Here is a 19,906-nt window from a genome sequence, read left to right on the forward strand (position 1 = left end):
AATATCACCAAGTGGTCTTGTGTAGTAATTGTATAGGTTATAATCATTTTAAATCTATTTATCAATCAATCAAATTCAGTTTCAGATTTGTTTGTTTTGGTCAGTAATGATGCCTATAAGGGACAGTTTTTACATTTACATTCTCAGCATACTCCCAAAGTCAACTCTATGGATACATGGTTAAGTACATTTACAGTAGAGACTTCTCAGTGTGGGCTGATCCAGATCATTGATGTTTCAGATTGCAGCCTTGAAACAGATGACCAAGGAGGAGCTAGTGTCCTGGTTCCAGGGACATCGAGGGTCGACGAGCCGCGAGCTCAGTGTACATGTAAGCGCCGCATAACAGTAATCATACGTCTGAGACGATTAATGCACTTGTTTTGGTGTTTTCTCACATCTGAGTAATCTTTCATATGTAGGCACGGCTGTCACCCTCCCCAAGCTCATTATGCCCAGATCCATCTTGTGATATATATCTCTCTTTCTCTCCCTCTTTCTCTCTCACTTTCTCTCACTCTGCTTTTTTCTCTCTCAATCTCTTACTCTTGCTCACTTTCTCTCCCTCTCTCTCTTAATCTCTTTCCCTCTCTCTCTTTCTTTCCCTTTCTCCATCTCTTTTTTCTCTCACTCTCGCTTTCTCTCTCTTTCTCTCACTCTCCCTTTCTCTCTTACTTTCTTTCTCTCCTTCTTTCTCTTGCGCTCCCTTTCTCTCTCTTTCTCTCTTGCTTTCTTTCTCTCCCTCTCTTTTTCTCTCGCTCTCCCTTCTCTCACTCTATCTTTCTCTCTCTTTCTCTTTTCCCTCTTTCTCTCGCTCTCCCTCTCTCTTCTTCTGTTTCTCTCACTCTCCCTGTCTCTCTCCCTCTTTCTCTCCTTCTTTTTCTCTTGCTCTCTCTTTTTCTCCCTCCCTCTTTCTCTCCCACTCTTTCTCTCCTTTTTTCTCTTGCTCTCCCTTTCTCTCCCTCCCTCCTGCTCCCTCCATTTCTCTCCCTCCATTTCTCTTTCTCTACTTCTTTGTCTCTTGCTCTCCCTTTCTCTCCCTCCTTCTCGCTCTCTCCATTTCTCTCTCCCTCTTTCTCTGCTCTTTCTTTTTCTCTCCTTTTTCTCTTGCTCTTCCTTTCTCCCTCCCTCTCGCTCTCTCCATTTCTCTCTTTCTTTCTCTCTCTTCTTTTGATGAGTATCTTTCATGTTTTTCCATCAGTTGAAAATGTAAACACACAAATACTTCCGTGTCACTTCACACACAGCTCTACACATCCTTATACCCACACTTGGTTACACACATTCCACACATTTGTCAGTGAAATCTCTAACGGTACTTTGTCGCCCCCAGGTGGTCGGCTTCGGCGTGGAGGAGCAGGACGCAGAGGGAGGAGCGGAGAGACGTAAAGGCGACGGCGATGAAGATGAAGATGAGAGTGGATCTACGTACGGAGAAGTGTCTAAGCTGTGCTACCTTCCCCCCTCAGACAGGATCCCCAGTGCCAAACCCATCATGGACATTCCCGCTTTCATTAAGGACCTGCCTCTGTTCCCGTACCACAAAATACTGGAGTAAATAGTACAACAACATATGCAACGAGGAAGGAGAAATAAGTTTACGTTAAGTTAAATAACATTTTTGTGGTTTTCCATGGAATAATGATGGTTTAAAGTGCATATGACGGGTTTTCATGTTTTTTTCTCATTATAGCTTGGTTTGATGGGTTAGTGCCTGTGGTAAATATTATAGTGTAATAGTTTTACATCATTTAAGAGGCAGTTTCTGGGAAAAATACGGTATTAAAATATACAGGAAGTAGCTTTGGTTTCTAAAATTCCAGTCAAAATCCAAGGACAATTTAAGGCTTCATTTAACAAATCAAAGACATTATCTTTTATTTTAATTAGTCTAATCATAATTATTGTGTAATTTATGCAGGTTTTGGCCCTTGTTAGCATTATGGTTGCTAGATAACAGTTGTGTAATACACTCCACATATGTCATATCTGCTGCCCGTGTCCAAACCAGGAAGTACTGTTATAAATTTCACCAAAATAAGAAAACTATAAAGAACTTGGCGAGATTTTTAGTCAAAGTAATTTATTATAATCACGTTAACTGTGTTTTAGTGAAAAGTGTAATTTAACTTGTCATATGCACTTTAATTTGCAGCAAAATAAGCATAATTTAAAATACTTTTCTGGATGAGGGTCCGCCACATGCTTGTTTCTATGGAGATCTGATTGCTTTGCCTGAAATGTTCCCTGTAGGCATTAATTTTGCCTATCTTGCATTGATTACACATACAGGTGTTTTTATTGCCCTACTGATCTGACTTGTAACTTGACTTCAGCTGCTCATCTCCATGGAGATGGATAATGCTGTAGTGCGGAACATTCTAGGCAAATGAGTAACATTTTCATCCACTAAAAACTGACACAGTAGTCATCTTAAACAGAGCAACTTTGTACTACAGAATTTATAGCTTCACAACAGACAGTTTGAATTCACAATATATATTTTGACTTGAGTAGTTACACATATTTCTAATTGATCTCAAATTATTATTATTTTTTACTAGGAATTGAAAGTAAAAACTGTATTTGTAATTGAATCTAAACTGAAGTACTTTTAACGTGTAGTCCTTTTTGACAAAGATATAACACTGAAACTGAAATGTACAATTTAAGGTATCACTCACTACTTTCCAAGGTATTGCTGATAATATGAAATTTTAAAATCTACAATTTCTTTCCACCATTTTCAGGGGCAGGAAACTTGTTGATTTTTTAAAATATCTTAAATATTCTGCAATTTTTTTTCTACATTTATTAGTATTTACCAAAATCACCAAATTAAACCATGTCAGCTTCTCACAAACATCCACATATAAACAATACATCAAAATATTACATTATTAATCATGGAAAACTTACATAATTGTATTTATTTTTATTTTTTTAGACATAATAATTTCTTCTCTCTGCAAGCTGTTTTGGGGCAAAAGTGCTTCTTATAGTACTTGTTACTTTTAGCTTATTTTTAAACATTAAAGGGGTACTTATGCCCTTGTAAGCATCGAACTGTAAAAATAGCTTAAGTCGTGTACATTTGAGTGCTGGATTTTGCTCTGTTTTGCCGAGTTGGACCTAGAATGAAGCTTTGTACCAGGAAATAAATAGATTTGAGGTGAATGAATCCATTCTTCTTCCAGTCTTTGTACATTTTTTGGACAAAGGCAATTAGTGGTTTCAGTGATGTTTGTTTATCCCGTGTCCCAGAGCACAGCAAGGCATTCTGGGTAAGTAGAGTAACTATTACACAATGTTGGGGGTAATTAATATTGAATAGCCTTGAGCTGCCGATGTGTGTGTTAATAGGATTGCATTGTTTGCCTATAGGGATTCTGGTATTACTGTTCTGAGGGTGTTGCACAAAATGCACCTCCAAATATATGCTAATCTTCATCTTGAAATAATTATACTTGTTGGTTTTTTTTGTTATCTCTACTCAGTGATTTTCAGTTTGTTCAATTCCTAATTTTGTATTTTCATTCATACAAGTAATCCATCATTTGAATCGATATAAATACTTGTTTAATTGCATAGAGAGTTGAAACCAAGTCCATAGACAGCTTTTTCTGCCAAAATGGACAAACACTTATCCCTTATACCAACCACACCCTTCTATTTCCTGGTTAGCTACAAAGCACACCATTTAAAGCTACCGTCTGTAATTATACTGACCGACCTGCCCCATTGTATTCCCCTGTACAAGAACGATGGAGCGTGAGATTGACAGGCGGATCGGTGCAGTGTCAGCAGTGATGTGGTCGCTGTATTGAACTGTTGTGGTGAAGAAGGAGCTGAGCCGAAAGGCACAGCTCTTGATTTACGGGTCAATCTATGGTCCTACTCTCACTTATGGTCATGAACTTGGGTAATGACGGAAAGGACAAGATTGCGGATACAAGCGACCGAAATGGGTTTCCTCCACAGGGTGGCTTAGCACTCCCTTAGAGATGGGGTCATACAGGAGGAGCTTATAGTAGAGCCACTGCTCCTCCACATCAAGCAGAGCCAGCTGAGGTGTTCTGGGCATGTCCCACCAGGAGGAGTCCCCGAGGAAGACCCAGGACACGCTGGAGGGACTATGTCTCTTGGCTGGCCTGGGAACGCCTTGGGGTCTCACCTGAAGAGCTGCAGGACGTGTCCGGAGTGAGTCCTTCCTCCCTGTGACCTAGCCTCGGATAAGCAGAAGAAAATGGATGGATGGCCAGTTTTTCTGGACAGGATGGAAGATAAGTATATGGTAATCACTTTATCTCATTTATCCCAATCAGATCATTTTACTTTGAACTGCTGCTTTTAACCAATCCACACAGATTTGTTTCTTTCACAGTTTGTAATACTTTTATCACTAGATCACTAGAGAAAGAATAAAGTCTCTTTATTTCTTCAAAGCTTAAATCATGATCAAACTGCAATTTATGAAAGAGTAACTGTACCAGTATAACATTCACTCAAAGGTACTATGCTGAATATATATTTTCAGTTGTTACTTCCCAACACTGACCATGGACCAAGAGAGTAGTAGTAGTAGTAGTAGTAGTGCAAGACTGTATGAGAAGTCCATGGATAATAAATAAACTTGAGCAGACAATCAGTCAGAGTCAGTGACTGAGGAATGTTTTGTTTGGACTGACGGATGTGTGCACCTCATGCTCTCAAGGTAACAAATATTAGCAATTTGTACAATATTGCTATTCAAGACTCGTACATCCATCCATTTTCTTGAGCTTATCCAGGGCAGCGGTCTAAGCAAAAACTTATGCTATTCAGGGACTTAATATAAAATGCATTGTATAGTTATAGTATAAATCGATTGGTAGCTCTCACACTGTGTCCTACCAGATCTAAACCACGTCTAAAACAGAACTAAGGTCTGAACCAGGACTTGAACATTACTATCGAATATGAATTAATACAATTTAGTTAGTGTGAAACTACCTGAAGAAATTATTGTTTTTATTGTTTTTGAGGGTTTTTTGTTTGTTTGTTTTTGTTTAAATAGAAAGTTAAAATCATACTTTGAAACATTTTCCATGGTGATAGTGAAGTTTTATGCCATACTGTGGAATATTATTGCCAATGGAACAACATTTTCATGGACACAAGAAGGAGTCAGGTTTGTGGAGATGCAAGCTCACTCAGAGTAAGGATGCATGTTTTTTCAGTTTTTAGTGCAAGAAACATAACCATAAAGAAATTTGTTTATTTATTTTAGTATATTTTTAACAAAAAAAAGGAGACAAGCGGATAGTGGAACTCATACCGGAAAAGTTACATAGGCCACCTTTAAATAATTTCTACCATAATATCAACCTCCAACACAATAAACACACTGTAACCATGGAGTTTGGATATAGTTACACTGCTGTTTTCATAGGAGATAGTATGGAGTATTTTATCTTCTCTGCTGGTCCTGATTTTTTTCCTAACCTACTTCCAGTTTTTTGCAGTATCAGCAGTACTCGGGGTTAGCGCTGGTCAGTCTGCTCCCTGTGGTCCTTCTGTACAGTAGAAGGAGAAAGAACAGGGCTAACGCTAGCTCGAGGAAGCAAAGTGGAACTCAGTTTAATCTACATTAACTGCATAATTTCCCCTGTACATATTTTTTAGAGATTTATAACGTACAGTAGAAGGTATGCATGTAAAACCATCTCAGAACACTTGGATCCAATGGGTGGCTCCCTCTACTGGTGACAATGAGCAGTGAAGTAATTTTGAAATGATAAAATGGCAGCATGGCTATTTTTAATAAAGATATACTTGTTATGTTAAAGGAACTGTATGTAAGATTTGATATGAGGTTGACATGTTCAAACATATTTCAATTTAAAACAATAATGGAGTAATAGTTGCTCTGTAGGTGTAGCAAATGATGGAGTACCAACAACAAGTCAACTATGTCCGCCCCAGGTATGTTACTGCGTCCATAAAATAATTACACAATCTAATTACAACAACAGATTTCTCCCCAAGAATTCAATCTCTGCTCCTGTTCCCTGTATCCTACACTGAAACAAGTGAATGAACGCACCTGACTTGGTTTGGCGTATATTTGGCAGACTACGCGTCAGTCCTGTTGTCACTTCATTCCCATCCAGAGGACCCCCGCCAAGGCACTAATGAACTCGAGTCATGGAGAAGGACCCTGCTGTGTGTGTGAAGCGTGGCATATGTGTGAGAAAGTGCGAAGTGAAGTCTTGAGCTAACGAGAACGGATCTGGCAGGCTACGCTATGCTAACAACCATGTCCAGTAGTAGTTACAGAAGTACTAACAATAGTAGTAATAGTAGATAGTGTATGTATATAGTAGAAGTATTGATAGTGTTATAGTGGGTGGTGAGATGCAGTAGTAGTCATTGTTGAGGTAGTACTTATCAATAGTAGGTAGCAATATTAGGTGTACTATGTAACATTTCTGTTGGGGGCTTCACCACCTGCCTGTTTCCATGGAGATTCTTTATGATGGCAATAAAAAAACAATCTATAAATTACATGTACTCAACTACAAGTGTTTTTACTGTTTAAAAAAGACCTTGAATAGCATGTATTGTTACCGTCTCACACACTCTGGTGGAGTCTGCTTGTTTCCATGGAGATGGATATATTTAATGTCATGCTGTGAAACCAGAAAAGTTACATAGTACGTAAAATGTTAGTTATTAGTATATTGGAAGAACAACTAAAAGTCAGTAATAATAGCAGTACTTGTATGAGAAGTTAAGTACACTGGTAGCAGATGTTAGTTGAAGCAATAGTACTGAGCATAGTAGTAGCATTTTCAACATACACATCACTGGTGCTAGCTAGACGGTGCAATTCCAGCTCCTACAGATGATTGCTGTTGTTATGTCCTTGGGCAAGACACTGTGAACTCCTTGAAGTAAACCAGTTTGAGTGCCTTGAAGGTGGAAAAGTACTAAAAACTTGACCATTTACCATTTAGTAGCAATATCATGAGAAGGTCAAGTCATAGTAGTCGTAGTAGTAACAGCAGTGAGCCTCAAGTACTCCAGACCCCAGCAGCAGTAGTAAGTAGTAAGTAGTTCATTCAGGAAAAAAAATCCCTAAAAATGTATTTATTACACTTATTTTTATGTATGTATTGAGATCAAATTTTGAACAGTAAATATTCACTTTAGTCGTGTATATGTAAGTATCTCTCTGCCTGCGCCGTTGTCCCTTGTTGTCACTTTTAAACACAACCCAGTTCATTGTTTGTGCAGTTTGTCTACTACTTCTTTATCCAATTTGAGCAGTAATCTTAGAACTCCCCACTGGGCTAAGGCTACAAAAGCTAGCTTAACTTAGCCACTCAACATAAAGGGATGAGCTGTTATGTCCATCGCCTTTGGACCTTAAACTAGCGTAGCCTGCCTGAAACGTCTCATTACGGAGGAATTATGGACCAGTAAAGGGTCTTTGTGTGAGGATGGTCGCCCCCTCGAGCTCTGGGGACTTAAAGCCAGTGTGTAGAGAGCTGAATGAGTAATAATCCTGGGGAAAGATTGCATTGTGTTTGGCCTTGTAGCGCGGATAGCTTCAGCACCACGGACAGCGCCGGGATTAAGTCTCATTCCAAACTATAGGAAGAGAATGGGAATTAGTTTTATGTGATTGCGGAACAGCTCATGAAAGTCTATTATTCTTTCTTAATACAGCTATAATGGGCCGTGTCCGTATAGGCTACAGGGAGCAGAGGCTTAGACAATAGTAATGATGTAAGAGTGTGTGCAGAGGAGCGACTGTGGCCAAATAGTTTCCTCAAGTAAAAATATGTAATGAAAAAAATCCTATCTGTGTCCAAAGCCAAGATCATAATAACTTGAAATCCAGCGCTGATTTGACTGAAAAGACTTCTGTTCTCAACAAAGATTACAATTGATTCACGGCAAACCTTTTTTAGAAAATGTGTTAAATTCACATATTTTTTCTTTTGGTTCTCAAGCTACATATTCAATCACAAAACAGAATGAGCTATTTGAAGTGGGTTTCCTATGGCTACCACTGACTACCATTAACGTACAAACAAAAAATGCAATGCAAAAATAACTTAAAGCTACCACCCGTAATTAGACTGGCTGACCCGCCCCTGTTGTATTCTCATATATCACCACTAGAGGCTATCGGTGTTACTGCAGTCTGATAGTGTGTCAGCTTTGGCCCGACAGAAGAAGACTAGAGGGCAAAGGTGAGGACAAAGGCCAGGTGAGGGGAAGAGGGAGGAGACAGGTGAGAATAGGAGGGACGGACCAGTTGAGAGGAGGAGGGAAGGGCCAGGTGAGAGAAGAAGGGAGGGGCCAGGAGAGGGAGGAATAGGTTTCACATCTGCCATCTACTGGAGAAATGTACAGATGGTAACTTTAAAATTGTCTACATACGGCTTTTGTTACATGATCACACCGTGGAAAGAGAAATCTAAACTTTTTTTTTTTTTTTTAAAGAATATCAGTAAAGTAAGTAAGTAAAAATAAAAAGTATGGTAACACTTTACATTAACTACACAATTTACAGAGTTAAACATAATTCTAACAAAGGCTCAGTAAATTAATGAAGGGATTAGGTTTAAGTGTCAGGGGATAAATTAAGTAGTTTCTAATTCTTAATAACCTATATGTTCTTTATAAATCAAGTCTTTTTTATACTCTTTATTCTTTTCTAATTAAGATGTAGCTATACCAGTGTTATCAAAAGTTACCGAAAGTACAATGTATGCACCTCTGCTCACTACTGCCCCCTGTGTGTATGTCTCTAGTCTCTTCACAAACACATCTATGACAGTGATCACAGTACACACACACACGCACTATTCACTTCAAACAGACTCGACTGTGTGCTGCTGTCAGGGTTCGCTCGGAGCTCCGTCTGCACATCTGCTCCTCCTCTCCTCCTCCTCATCATCGTCTTCCTCATCTGAGGTTCTTCCAGGTGAGCTCCAGAGGTACTGTCAGTATGTGTGTGTGTGTGTGTGTGTGTGTGTGTGGAGAACATCATCTGGACGTCTCCTAGTCTACTGTGAAGTGCCCATCAGCTGTCTAAAGTCTCTCTTTTACTTGAAGCTTCTATTTTTAAGCCACAGTCACCAAACTACTTGTGGAATATGTGCATAGGCAACAATCCAACGCACACAAACATTAGCACATTCACAATATGCTCAACAGGAGTGGGGAGATCCAGTCAATCCTATTCATCCTTTACTTCCTTGAACAGGCAGAGACTCCTTTGTTTTGTTGCAGAAAAGTAAAGTAGTTCAAATTAGGTTAAAAACAATAGCTGCTAGCTTAAATGTCAAAGTCTGCTTTACAAACACTGGGCTTCTGAGCTTTTGAGGAACGCTACAGGAAGTCGCTGAAAAAAGCAAGTAAACAAAAAGAATGGCTGATTCTATGTCTTTTCTATTTACCAACAAAGGCACTTAAAAGTTGTGTTTGGTCGGGGTACTTGTGTGTGTGGGGGTGTGTGTGTGTGTGTGTGTCTGGAGGTGCTGTGTGCCTTGAAAGAAAAAAAAGTCACATAAATTTGATTATTTTAATTTACCAAACTAGAGTGTCCTGACCAACTTCTGAACCAGCTGAGAAAGTGACTCAATCATCACTGCTCAATATAAAAGTGTCTGGAGATGTGTGTGTGAGATGTGTGTGTGAGATGTGTGTGTGAGATGTGTATGTGAGATGTGTGTGTGTGAGATGTGTGTTTAGCTCCTATGAAAGAATAAGACACAAGTGAGAGGGAAATTTGCACTTTATAGCTGTAATGTTTATGTGCATGTCGATGTTTTATTGGGTGCTTCTGTGACATGGATTTATTTTCTTTCTTTCCTTCCTTCCTCCCTCCTTCTTTCTTTCTTCATTCCTCTCTCCCTCCCTGTTTCCTACCTTCCTTCTTTCCTCCCTCCTTATTTTTTCTTCCTCCTTCCTTCATTTCTTCCTCCTCCCTCCTTCTTTCTTTCTTCCTCCTTCCTCTCTCCCTCCCTGTCTCCTTCCTTCCTTTATTTCTTCCTTCCTCTCTCACCCTTCTTTCTTTCTTCCTCCTTCCTTTATTTCTTCCGTCCTCCCTCCTTCCTTTATTTCTTCCTTCCTCCCTCCCTCCTTCTTTCTTTCTTCCTCCTTCCTCTCTCCCTCCCTGTCTCCTTCCTTCCTTTATTTCTTCCTTCCTCTCTCACCCTTCTTTCTTTCTTCCTCCTTCCTTTATTTCTTCCGTCCTCCCTCCTTCCTTTATTTCTTCCTTCCTCCCTCCCTCCTTCCTTCCTTACCCCCTCCCTCCCTCCTTATTTCTTCTTCCCTTCTTTCTTTCTTTCCAGAAAAGTGTAGCCTATATCAGAAAGATTGAAAGCCACTGAAAAACCACAATGGCACATCAAGTGTCCCTCCCCAAATTAACCCATCTCTTTCAACCCACTGACTGCACATTCACTTTGACCATCTCCCTCTCTTCTCACCCTCTTTTCTCTCCCTTCTCCATCTCTTCTCTCTCTCTTCATCTCTCTTTCTTCCCCTCCCCGTCCTGAAGCGCATCGCCCGCGTCACCCCCAGCGCTGCCCCCTCCCACCGGGACCGAGTGAAGGGGTAGGCGACGGCGCGTCGTAGCGGGGGCAGGCAGCTGGAGCCAGGCAGCAGGAGTCCCACAGGCCCGCGGCTCCGTGGACAGATGGATGGATCATAACGCGATGGTTGTGTCTGGAGCAGCGCCTCTGACTGTCCGAGTGGAACAGGTGGCTACTGTCCGGAGGTAAGACGGGGCTTCTTTTCGCCGTGTGTGTGTGCTCAGTTTAGCGGGAGAGTGATGTGCACAGAGCCGCGCTACAGCTGGAAGCGAACACGCGGGAAGTACGTGGAAATCCTGGCGGTGTGAATACGGGGCTTTGTGCGCCAAACAACGAAGGTATAACTCGCTTTAACGACGCGAAAAAAGACAAGTATTGTTTAATGTGAGTCAAGGTAAGTCGGGCAGGCTGTTAAAAAGATATTCATATTCTTAAATGAGAAACTGAATCAAGTTTTTCTCCCTATTTTTAAAAAAGACGCAAAAGTGCACGCGCGTGAACGAAACTCGTAGCTCTCGCGAGAATAGACCCGCTGTTACCGCGGGGCTGGCGCTGTGGCTCGTGATGTCTTTGCGTACAAATGCCACCGAATACAACGCTGTCACGTGTTACGATTATTTTGTGTAATCGATAATCGTGATAATCATAGGAAAAAAAATTACCAAAAGACAAAAAAAAAAAAAAGTAACATTCTGATGACATTTGGTTAATCGATAATTGTGATTATTGAGATCACATTATAATCATATGAACAAAAAAACAACTGCAATACAATAGGCTATTTTCCAAATCTGTAAACTTAACTTAGCCTACTTTATAAGATTACATAAGATAAGAGAACCTTCATTTGTCCCACAATGGTGAAATTCCAATGTTGCAACACACATCTTAAGAACGGCAAGAGAACAGAAATAAGCACTCAAGAATCAAGATAAATACTAAATATTAGAAAATAGATTCACATACAACACTCTGGAGGGACTATGTCTCTCGACTGGCCTGGGAAGGCCTTGGGGTCCTACCGTAGGAGCTGGAGGAAGTGTCTGGGGTGAGGGTAGTCTGGGAGTCTCTGCTGTGACTGCTGCCCCCGCATCCCAGCCTCGGATAAGCAGAAGAAAATGGATGCATGGATAGATTGTGCAAGTATGATCAAATGAACGATAAAACGATTAGAAAGTTTGATTTCATAAGCTGCACATACTCAGGGAATAGTGATTATATTAGAGATGTAAATGAAATAAAATTGAAGTTTCACTGTTGTTTGTCGAGAACAAGAATAATTGTCAGTACTAAAATGTGAAAGTAGCTAACTAATGCCTTTTTCTTCTACAGGGCAGATGGTGGCTTCTTCAGGTAAGGTTATCTCCCTCACAGCATGTCATTCATTTGTATTGTGGTGTTTTATACTGCAGAGAAGGAGCTCAAACTAAAGCGGAGCTGCGGGTTGTACTGATGCTCTCCTCTGGGCCAGCTCCGAGCCAAATTGCCTACCCTGGGCTTTACACTACAGCAACTGAAACTTCACTTAGTCTTCAGCGCTCGAAGCAAATACCTACAAGCTGTATTAGCACCATTATGTAATCCTAAACAATAATACATTTTAAAAGGACCTGTTATGCAAAATTTACTTGAATTGAAAGATTTTAACCATGTTGTAGTTGTTTCCCTTCTGATTTACCCTCTTGAAGTTGTATTTAGGGTGAATCATGCTTGTTTGAGTAATCTTTACTCTCCTGCAATCAAGCCACAATCGCTCTGAAAATTCCTGTCTTAAATGGTAATTCAATGGTATAGTCTATTTTGCATGAAAGAAAAATCATTATCTGTAGCTATTAATGTTGTCACGATGCTAAAATTTCAAACACAATTTCAGTATTAAGGAATAGACTTGATACTCAATACCGATTCCGATACCACAATGCTAAAAAAAACACTCTTTCTTTAGACAATAGAATGTTATTTTCAACATTAAATTGTAGACGTCCAGGTAGGTTCCATAGTGGTCCATGGGCGTATACTCATCTATGTGTCTTATACTTGTTCTGATACGACTCGTGATCATTATAAAGCTGTTTAGGACAGGTTCATTTCGGTCCTGTGAATGTGACGTTTTTAGTCTAGTTTTAATACTAGTTTTACTATCGATTATTATCTGACAAAATACAACATAATGATCCATGGGTGTCTAAGCCTAATGTGTCTTCTTAAACTTAAACGTAATTACAGTATTGTTGAAGATGTTGAAGTTGTATGGTAAAATTTCATCTATCCTAATCGTATGCCAAGATGGGTAAAGTGTTTTGCACAAAGGCACAATTAGAATATGCACAGCTGGGATAGAACTAAATATATGTCAATAGGCTTCTGACAAACTGTTGTCTCAAAGCAACATTACAATTTACCCATTTCAAAAAAACTTTAAAAATGAACATGTAATAGAAACCGTAGGCCCTTCTGTCCTGTCCTTTACAAAGTCCCTCTGCGACTCACTATACGCTTTTTGACAGCTCCGATCGATATCTCTAAATTTATAGCTATCATATTTGTGTGATATTTTGGCAGTGAACACAAACCGTTTTAACCTTTCCTTTGATGAATAAGACTCAATATTGCCTGAAATGTCACTTTACAAGATTTAGATAAGATTCTACGCTACACCTCTCTCTTTCTCTCTCTTCCCCTGTTCCTCATCCCGTCGCCTTTCCTCTCGCCCCACCACTCTCTCCCTCACCGTTCTCTCTCTAACTCCCTCTCTTTCTCCATCTGCTTTACCTTTTCTCCCACTTTCTTTTACTAGCACAATCTCCCTCTCTCTACTCTCTCTCTATTCTTTTACTTCTTCTCTCCCTTTCTGGCTATCTCTCTCACGGCCCTCGCTCTTCTCGCACTCTCTCTCCTACCCGTGTTCTCTCTCTTTTCCCCTGTCTCTCATCCCTTTGCCTTACTCTCATCTCTCCCTCACTTACTCTCTGTAAAACACACACTCCTGCCTTTTTCTAATAGCCGCCCTCTCTTTGCCTCTCACTCCTTTTCCTCTCCCCTTTGCTCTCACGCCTCTCCCTCTTACACTATCTTTTTCTCCCATATACCCATTTTCTCTCCTCTTTCCCTCTTTTTACCATTCTCTCTCTCTTTCTCTCTCTCTCATACTCTTCTCTCTCTTAACCTTTATCTTTCTGTCTTCTTCGCTCCCCTTTCTCTCTGTTCTTACCCTTGTCTGTCTCCCTCGCTCTCCTCTCCCTTTCTCTCATTCATCCCCACCCTGCTCCTCCTCCTCTCTCATACCCCCCTCACCTTCTTTCTCATTCATACCTTATCGCTCACTCATCTTCCTCTCTCACACCTCTCCCTAACTTTTTCTTTCTCTCTCTCCCTCTTTCTAACTTACTCTCACACACAGCCCTTTCTCTTTCTAATCTTATCTATCTTTCCCCCTTTTCTCTCTTCTTACCCTTGTCTTTCTCCCTCTCTCACCTCTGTCCTCTCCCTCACTTACTTTCTCTCCCTCTTTCCCCTTTCGTCTCTCTCTTCATGTCCTTATCACTCTCCCTCTCTCCTATCCCTTCCTCTCCTACACCTCTCATTTACTTCATCTCGCTCTTATCAACCATCCCTTTATCTCTCTTTCCTCTTCCTTTTTCTCTCCCTTCTTACACCTGTCTCTATCCTCCTTCTCTTTTCTTACCATTCTCTCTCCCTCAACCTTTATTTTTCTCTTCTCTTTCTCTTCTTACACTTTCCTCTCTCACACCTCTTTCTCTTACTGACTATCTCTCTCTGCCCCATGTATCCCTCCACCCCCTTTTCTCTTTTCTTACCCTCTCTCCTCTCCCTTCCTCTCTCACAGCTCTCTATCTCTCCCCCTTCTAACACCTTTGTCTCTGTACCTCTCTCTTTCGCTCACACAGCTCCCTCATTTACTTTATCTCCCTTTTCTCTCTCCTTATCCTTTATCTCTTTATCTTTCTCTCTCCCTCACCCTCCTTTCTCTCTCCTCTCCCTTCCTCTCACACATCCCCCTCTCCCCTCTCTCCCCTTTTCTCTCACACCTTTTAGCCTTCTCTCTGTCTCGCTTACCCTCTTGTCTCTCCCTCCTTCCCCCTCTCTCTCACACCCTGTATTTTTCTCTCTCTCCCTCCTCTCCCCCTCCCTCCCCCTTTTTCTCTCACACCCTTTATATTTCTCTTTCCCTTACCCTCCTTTCTCTCTCCCTCCTCTTTCTCTCTCACCCTTTATCTTTTTCTCTCTCTTACCCTCCTTTCTCTCTCCTCTCCCCTCTTTCTCTCACACCCTTTATCTTTTTTCTCTCTCCCTTACCCTCCTCTCTCTCTCTCCCTCCTCTCCCCTCGCTTTCTTTCACACCCTTTATCTTTCTCTCTTCTCTCCCTTCCTCTGACACCTCTTCCCCAGTTACTTTCCCTCCCTCCCCTCTCTTCCCTCTCTTTCTCTTACACCCGTCACTGCCCTGGCGCTGCATCCTTGGCTGCTTATACTGATGGGAAAATAGTGTTCCTCTGGGAGTTGTACCTGAATTATTGAGGCCCTGAGGTTTAAAAATTGCAGAGACTTAGTGTGATCTGAGGCAGAGTCCGGGGCCAGCTCCACACAGGATCCATCACGCTTCACAAAGGGGAAACAGGACGGCCCCAAGCCACCTCCTCTCCTCTCCATAGACCTGTCACTGTAAGGCGTAGGGGATGGATGTTAATACGTGTCATTTCTGTGACGATATTAATCAACAAGAGCCACAAGTAACCAGAGGTGGGTAGTGCTCAGTTACTCAGTACTTTTCTAGCAGCATACTTTTACTCCTACTTAAGTAATATTTTTAATGAAGTAACAGTACTCTTACTTGAGTAAAAAGTTTGGTTACTGTTCCCACTGTGAGTAAGTCTACAAGTGACAAAAGCTTTATATCGACAAAATGAAATGATTTGAACTTTAGTGTTTGTTGCACTGCTGTGTCTGTGTACACTGATGTATGAATGTGCCTCTGTGTAAGACCACTACTTTGTACATCTACTTGAGTAGATGTTATTTTGAAGTAACATGACTCTTCCTTCAGAAAAAAATTTGTCTACTTTTTAACTACCCACTGCAAGTAATGGTACAAATACAAGAAAATGATTATGAGGAGGCTAGCTTAGAGCGGTGTTTCACAAACTGTACTGGTGTTGTCAGAATACTAAAATTTCAGTTCATTTCAATACTAAGGAATGGATTCTATACTCAATAATGATACCACAATTATAATAAAAATATACTTTTTTAATAGAATAGAAACAATAGAATGTGATTTTCAACATTAAATCGTATTATTTTCTTGTGTGTGGTCATGTACCTGTGTAATCCCTCAGCCGTCCAGGTAGGTTCCATAGTGGTCCATGAGCGTATATTACTCTATGTGGTCTTATACTTGTTTCTCATTCTATTATAGACATGTTTAGATATGACTGCACTCAGAAACTCAAATTTGGTGTGAAAAGTTTGAGAACCACTGTCTTAAGCCTCATTTCCACTAGTTCGCTTTGGAGCTGATCAGTTGGGGCCACAAGTGTCTCCACTGTCTAAAGTGAACTGTACCACCCAATTTAAGGGGTCTGAAGTGGACTCTGGAGGGCACTAGCTTCCAGAGGGGTCTGGGGCCGGTACGGCTCTAGGCATAAAAACAGATTATCGGACAAGAGCAAGCACTAACTCAGGTAAAAACAAGGTGAAAAAAGCAGATATAAACATAAAATAATAATTTCTCACTAAACGCTGACTTGATCTTCTGATATACTGCAGTATTTCCAGTGATAGCAACTTTATATGTACAGCCGATACGCATCTCAAAACGGAGCCGTGCTCAGAGCATGCAACTTTGCTGGAGGGAGCTGCACCAAATAAACCCGCACAAAGGTGGCCCCAAGCAAACCGTGCCAGTGGAAAATAGGCTTTAGAGACCTCTACAAACATGTTCTGAAATGCATGGGATTCTTGTATTAGTTTAGCTTCAGTAATTTCTAATAGTCAATGAAAAGCTTTGGTCTTTTTAGTAGTGAGGTCTACAGCCAATCCAGTCAGTAAAAGCATGTGGTTTGGAGCAGACGGAAGACTGGAGGAAAACATTTGACTTTTCTGTGTTCAAGGGCACTGATTAAAAGATTTATTTTTGAAAAGGAAAAAATACAGTAATCAGGAATCAAGATTCAAAATAGGTCAATATTAGGAAAAATAATGAAACAAATATTTGTTCATGTACAGAGAGAGGGCGGCGCATCACTTAACACAGTTTGTGGTTTGAGTTTTGTTTTTTATGACATCTGATTAATTGCACTGCCCTGCTGTAACACCGTGTGAAACAACTTTAGATAGTTAGAGATACTGTTACTAAAATGTTAACTTATACTTAACTTAACTACTATATGTTACAAGTTCTGAGGAGAGCTTTGTCTGCTCACTGGAATGCTGCTGGTTCAATTTTATTGTGAAATTTCCCATTCCTTGCATAGTCCGAGCAAGGACACCTCCAGTTCATTGTTGACATTTCTCTGTGGTTATGACATCGTCCAACTGTAACAGAATTTGTCGTTCTTTAACAATATCAGTTTCTTTGGTCACTCGTGTCAGAGGCTCTACGCTATGCACTGCTCATTTTATCTTGGCCAGCTCATCTCCAGGCTGTCCTTCTTAGCTCCTATTTAAACCAGAAGTGTCTGCCCTTTTTAGACATGAAACAACCGTGTTGTGGATTTTAGTTAGCACGTAGGTAGATACCCTCTGCAGTGCCTTTGAACTCTTAATATTTGAATTGAATTGAATCAAAAAGTCTATGGCAAAAATGAATGGAAAATTTACTTCTTGAAACATAGCAGGCTGTCACTGTTGAGCTCCATAGTCAGACTTGAATACTCAACTCAACACGTTAGTATTGGCCATTCAAGTTTGACTATGCTTCCTTATAAGGAGGTTTAAGCAGGAGCTAAGGACACAATGCAGGGGATGCAAAATTCCACAGCACATTACATATCAGTACACAGTTAAATCCTTGCCGTTCGCTCTCATTGCTCATTCAAATTGTGTCAAGGAAGGGCATCAGGTGTAGAAATCTACCAGCATGAAAAATGTAATTGTAGAATTCGTTTTTTTCTTTTCTTTTTAACTTCCCACGCTAACTCACTGAGTCCATGAGACAATATGCAGACATAATAGGTTATTAAAAAACATGCACGATTTCACAGCTCTTGGCCGATGACAAATTTCAGACAGAAGCAGACAATTAGATATTCAGAGAGCTAAGTTGGGTTTCTTCTTTTTCTCATGGCCTTTCGTGGCTGGGGTCAACTTTGCAAATCATCTGTCTCCTGTGCGCATTCGTTTGCATATTCTAGTGTTAGTCTAAAATGTCCTCTCTTATGCAAGCCTTTTTGATGTTTGGGTCCAGCACATACTTGTATTAGTTAAGACGGCTGTACCTGATTTTTAATGTCATAAACACTAAATGAGCTTTTTTCGCTACTAAACTGTGTACATGGTGAATAGCATTATTTATAGTTCCTAGTATTTTTTTTGTGTGTGTCAATTTTAGTGCAAACTAGGTACATTTGCAGCTTTCTGGTCAAAAAACACCTAAATGTAAGTTTCTGCTGTCATCAGTGGCCTCTGCAGTTTCCAGTAGTTGGTGACATCATGAGAAACTGCCCTGATTAAAGCCAGGTGTTTCTGATCACAAAGCATAGACTGTATAAAGAAGTGGACTAAGTGAGTGTGATGTTACCCATAGCTTTCGGCAAATGAAGCTCATCGAGGCTAGCAGTTATAGCAGTTATAGCAGCGAATTTGGACCAGAATTTTATATTTAGAACTCTGACCATAAGTATCATAGCAACCAAAGAGCCAATCTGGAGTGAGGCTGTTGAAGGTAACCCCCCCCCCCCCTTCCCACCCACACCGCTGATTTAGCAGGGGGTGGGCACTTAGCAAAAATGTCAATCTAACCTGTTGCTAATGCTAGTGGGAGCAGCCTCAGGGAAAGAAGCCGCCTGATTTGTTTGTTATTAATGTTCATATCTTGATTTACATACAAATTAGCAGAATAAAATGACCAGGACCATGTAGAGCAGGTCAATACAAACATTTTAAGACCAAAAAGGCAAGGCTCACTGTTACAGTTACTAAGGCAGGGGCGACAATTTTTCAATGTAAAGTGAATTGGAGCCAGAGTTAATGGAGCTGGAAGCGAGCCCATGAACACTTCCTATTTGGAACATGGCGGCTAGCGGGTTAGCTATATGTCCTTTTATATATACAGTCTATGTTACAAGCACCTGGCAGCAGGGGCGGAGTTTGAAGTGTGGACTGCCCATTTTAGCAGCTCTATTTGAAATGTAGTTGTGAGAGAAGTTTAGGTGTTTAGTCCCTCTTTAAAAACTTGGAAAAAAAACAGAACTAGTTCATTTTAAATGGTTTGCGGCCATCCATTCATTGCTATGATACCTATTGTTCCTAGCATCCTAATTATTCACAACAATGAGTTTATAATCACTTTTCACATTTTTAAGAGACCAGAGCAGATTTAACCATCACGGTCAAGCTAACCAATCCTAGTATGCTAACAGTACACTTCCTGTTTCACAGAGAATAAAGGCTCTATAATTAGTTGCGGCCAGCAGATGTTGGTCTCATTTTCACACTAAGAGCTGCTTTTACAATGTATGACACTTCACGTAGCTTTAATATTTGTCGTACTATTTGTGACCAAATTGTAGCCTTCACACATTTAGCTGTGACAGGCATCAGTTCAGGACGTGGGTTGAGTTATGCAGTGTGAAATATACTTAAAGGTCCTAATGACTAAAATGAGCTTTTAACACAATTTTAATGTTTTTTCCTTATCAGTAACATTCATGGAGTTGTTTTGTGTTTCATTCACATGTATTTGAGTAATCGTACATATTTAGTCTCTCTCCAGAGCTCAAAACATTCCACCATTAGGTTGTCATTAGGTTATAATCCAGGTAGGCCTGTCATGATAATTACTGTATTGACTTATATTTTTATATGTTATATGCAACAACACTTTTTGGGGCTCCATATTTTTCTTGGAGACTTTTTTCTTTGAACTGCTGAGAAAATTACGGTTATTTTTCTGCACTACAATGAGATTAGAGCTGCAGAAGGTTGAATAAATAACTCCTGTGACTCATTATAGATACAAACTAACAACTTAAGTGTTGCATTCTGTTATTTATTTTTGGCACCTCATATTTTTTAACAGTTTTGTAAGTTTGGAATACTTTTTTGGGCATAATTTGGGCTTTATGGTTTGG

General features: G+C 40.3%; 2 protein-coding genes across 2 annotated transcripts in view; one reads left to right on the top strand and one right to left on the bottom strand.

Moving 5' to 3' along the window:
• The window catches only part of nrd1a (nardilysin a (N-arginine dibasic convertase)), a 48,412-nt gene extending 45,231 nt beyond the window's left edge, over positions 1–3,181 (top strand). Inside the window, exons 31-32 of the mRNA XM_033988189.2 lie at positions 242–331; positions 1,334–3,181. Of these exons, the coding sequence (XP_033844080.1) occupies positions 242–331; positions 1,334–1,558 (315 nt within the window). The 3' untranslated portion in view covers positions 1,559–3,181. The remainder of the gene's footprint in view (positions 1–241; positions 332–1,333) is intronic.
• Positions 1–19,906, bottom strand: part of crlf1a (cytokine receptor-like factor 1a) — a 227,773-nt gene that overhangs the window by 135,562 nt on the left and 72,305 nt on the right. The window lies entirely within an intron of this gene.

The sequence above is a fragment of the Periophthalmus magnuspinnatus genome, chromosome 22 (assembly GCF_009829125.3).
Source record: "Periophthalmus magnuspinnatus isolate fPerMag1 chromosome 22, fPerMag1.2.pri, whole genome shotgun sequence".
NCBI classification, from domain to species: domain Eukaryota; kingdom Metazoa; phylum Chordata; class Actinopteri; order Gobiiformes; family Gobiidae; genus Periophthalmus; species Periophthalmus magnuspinnatus.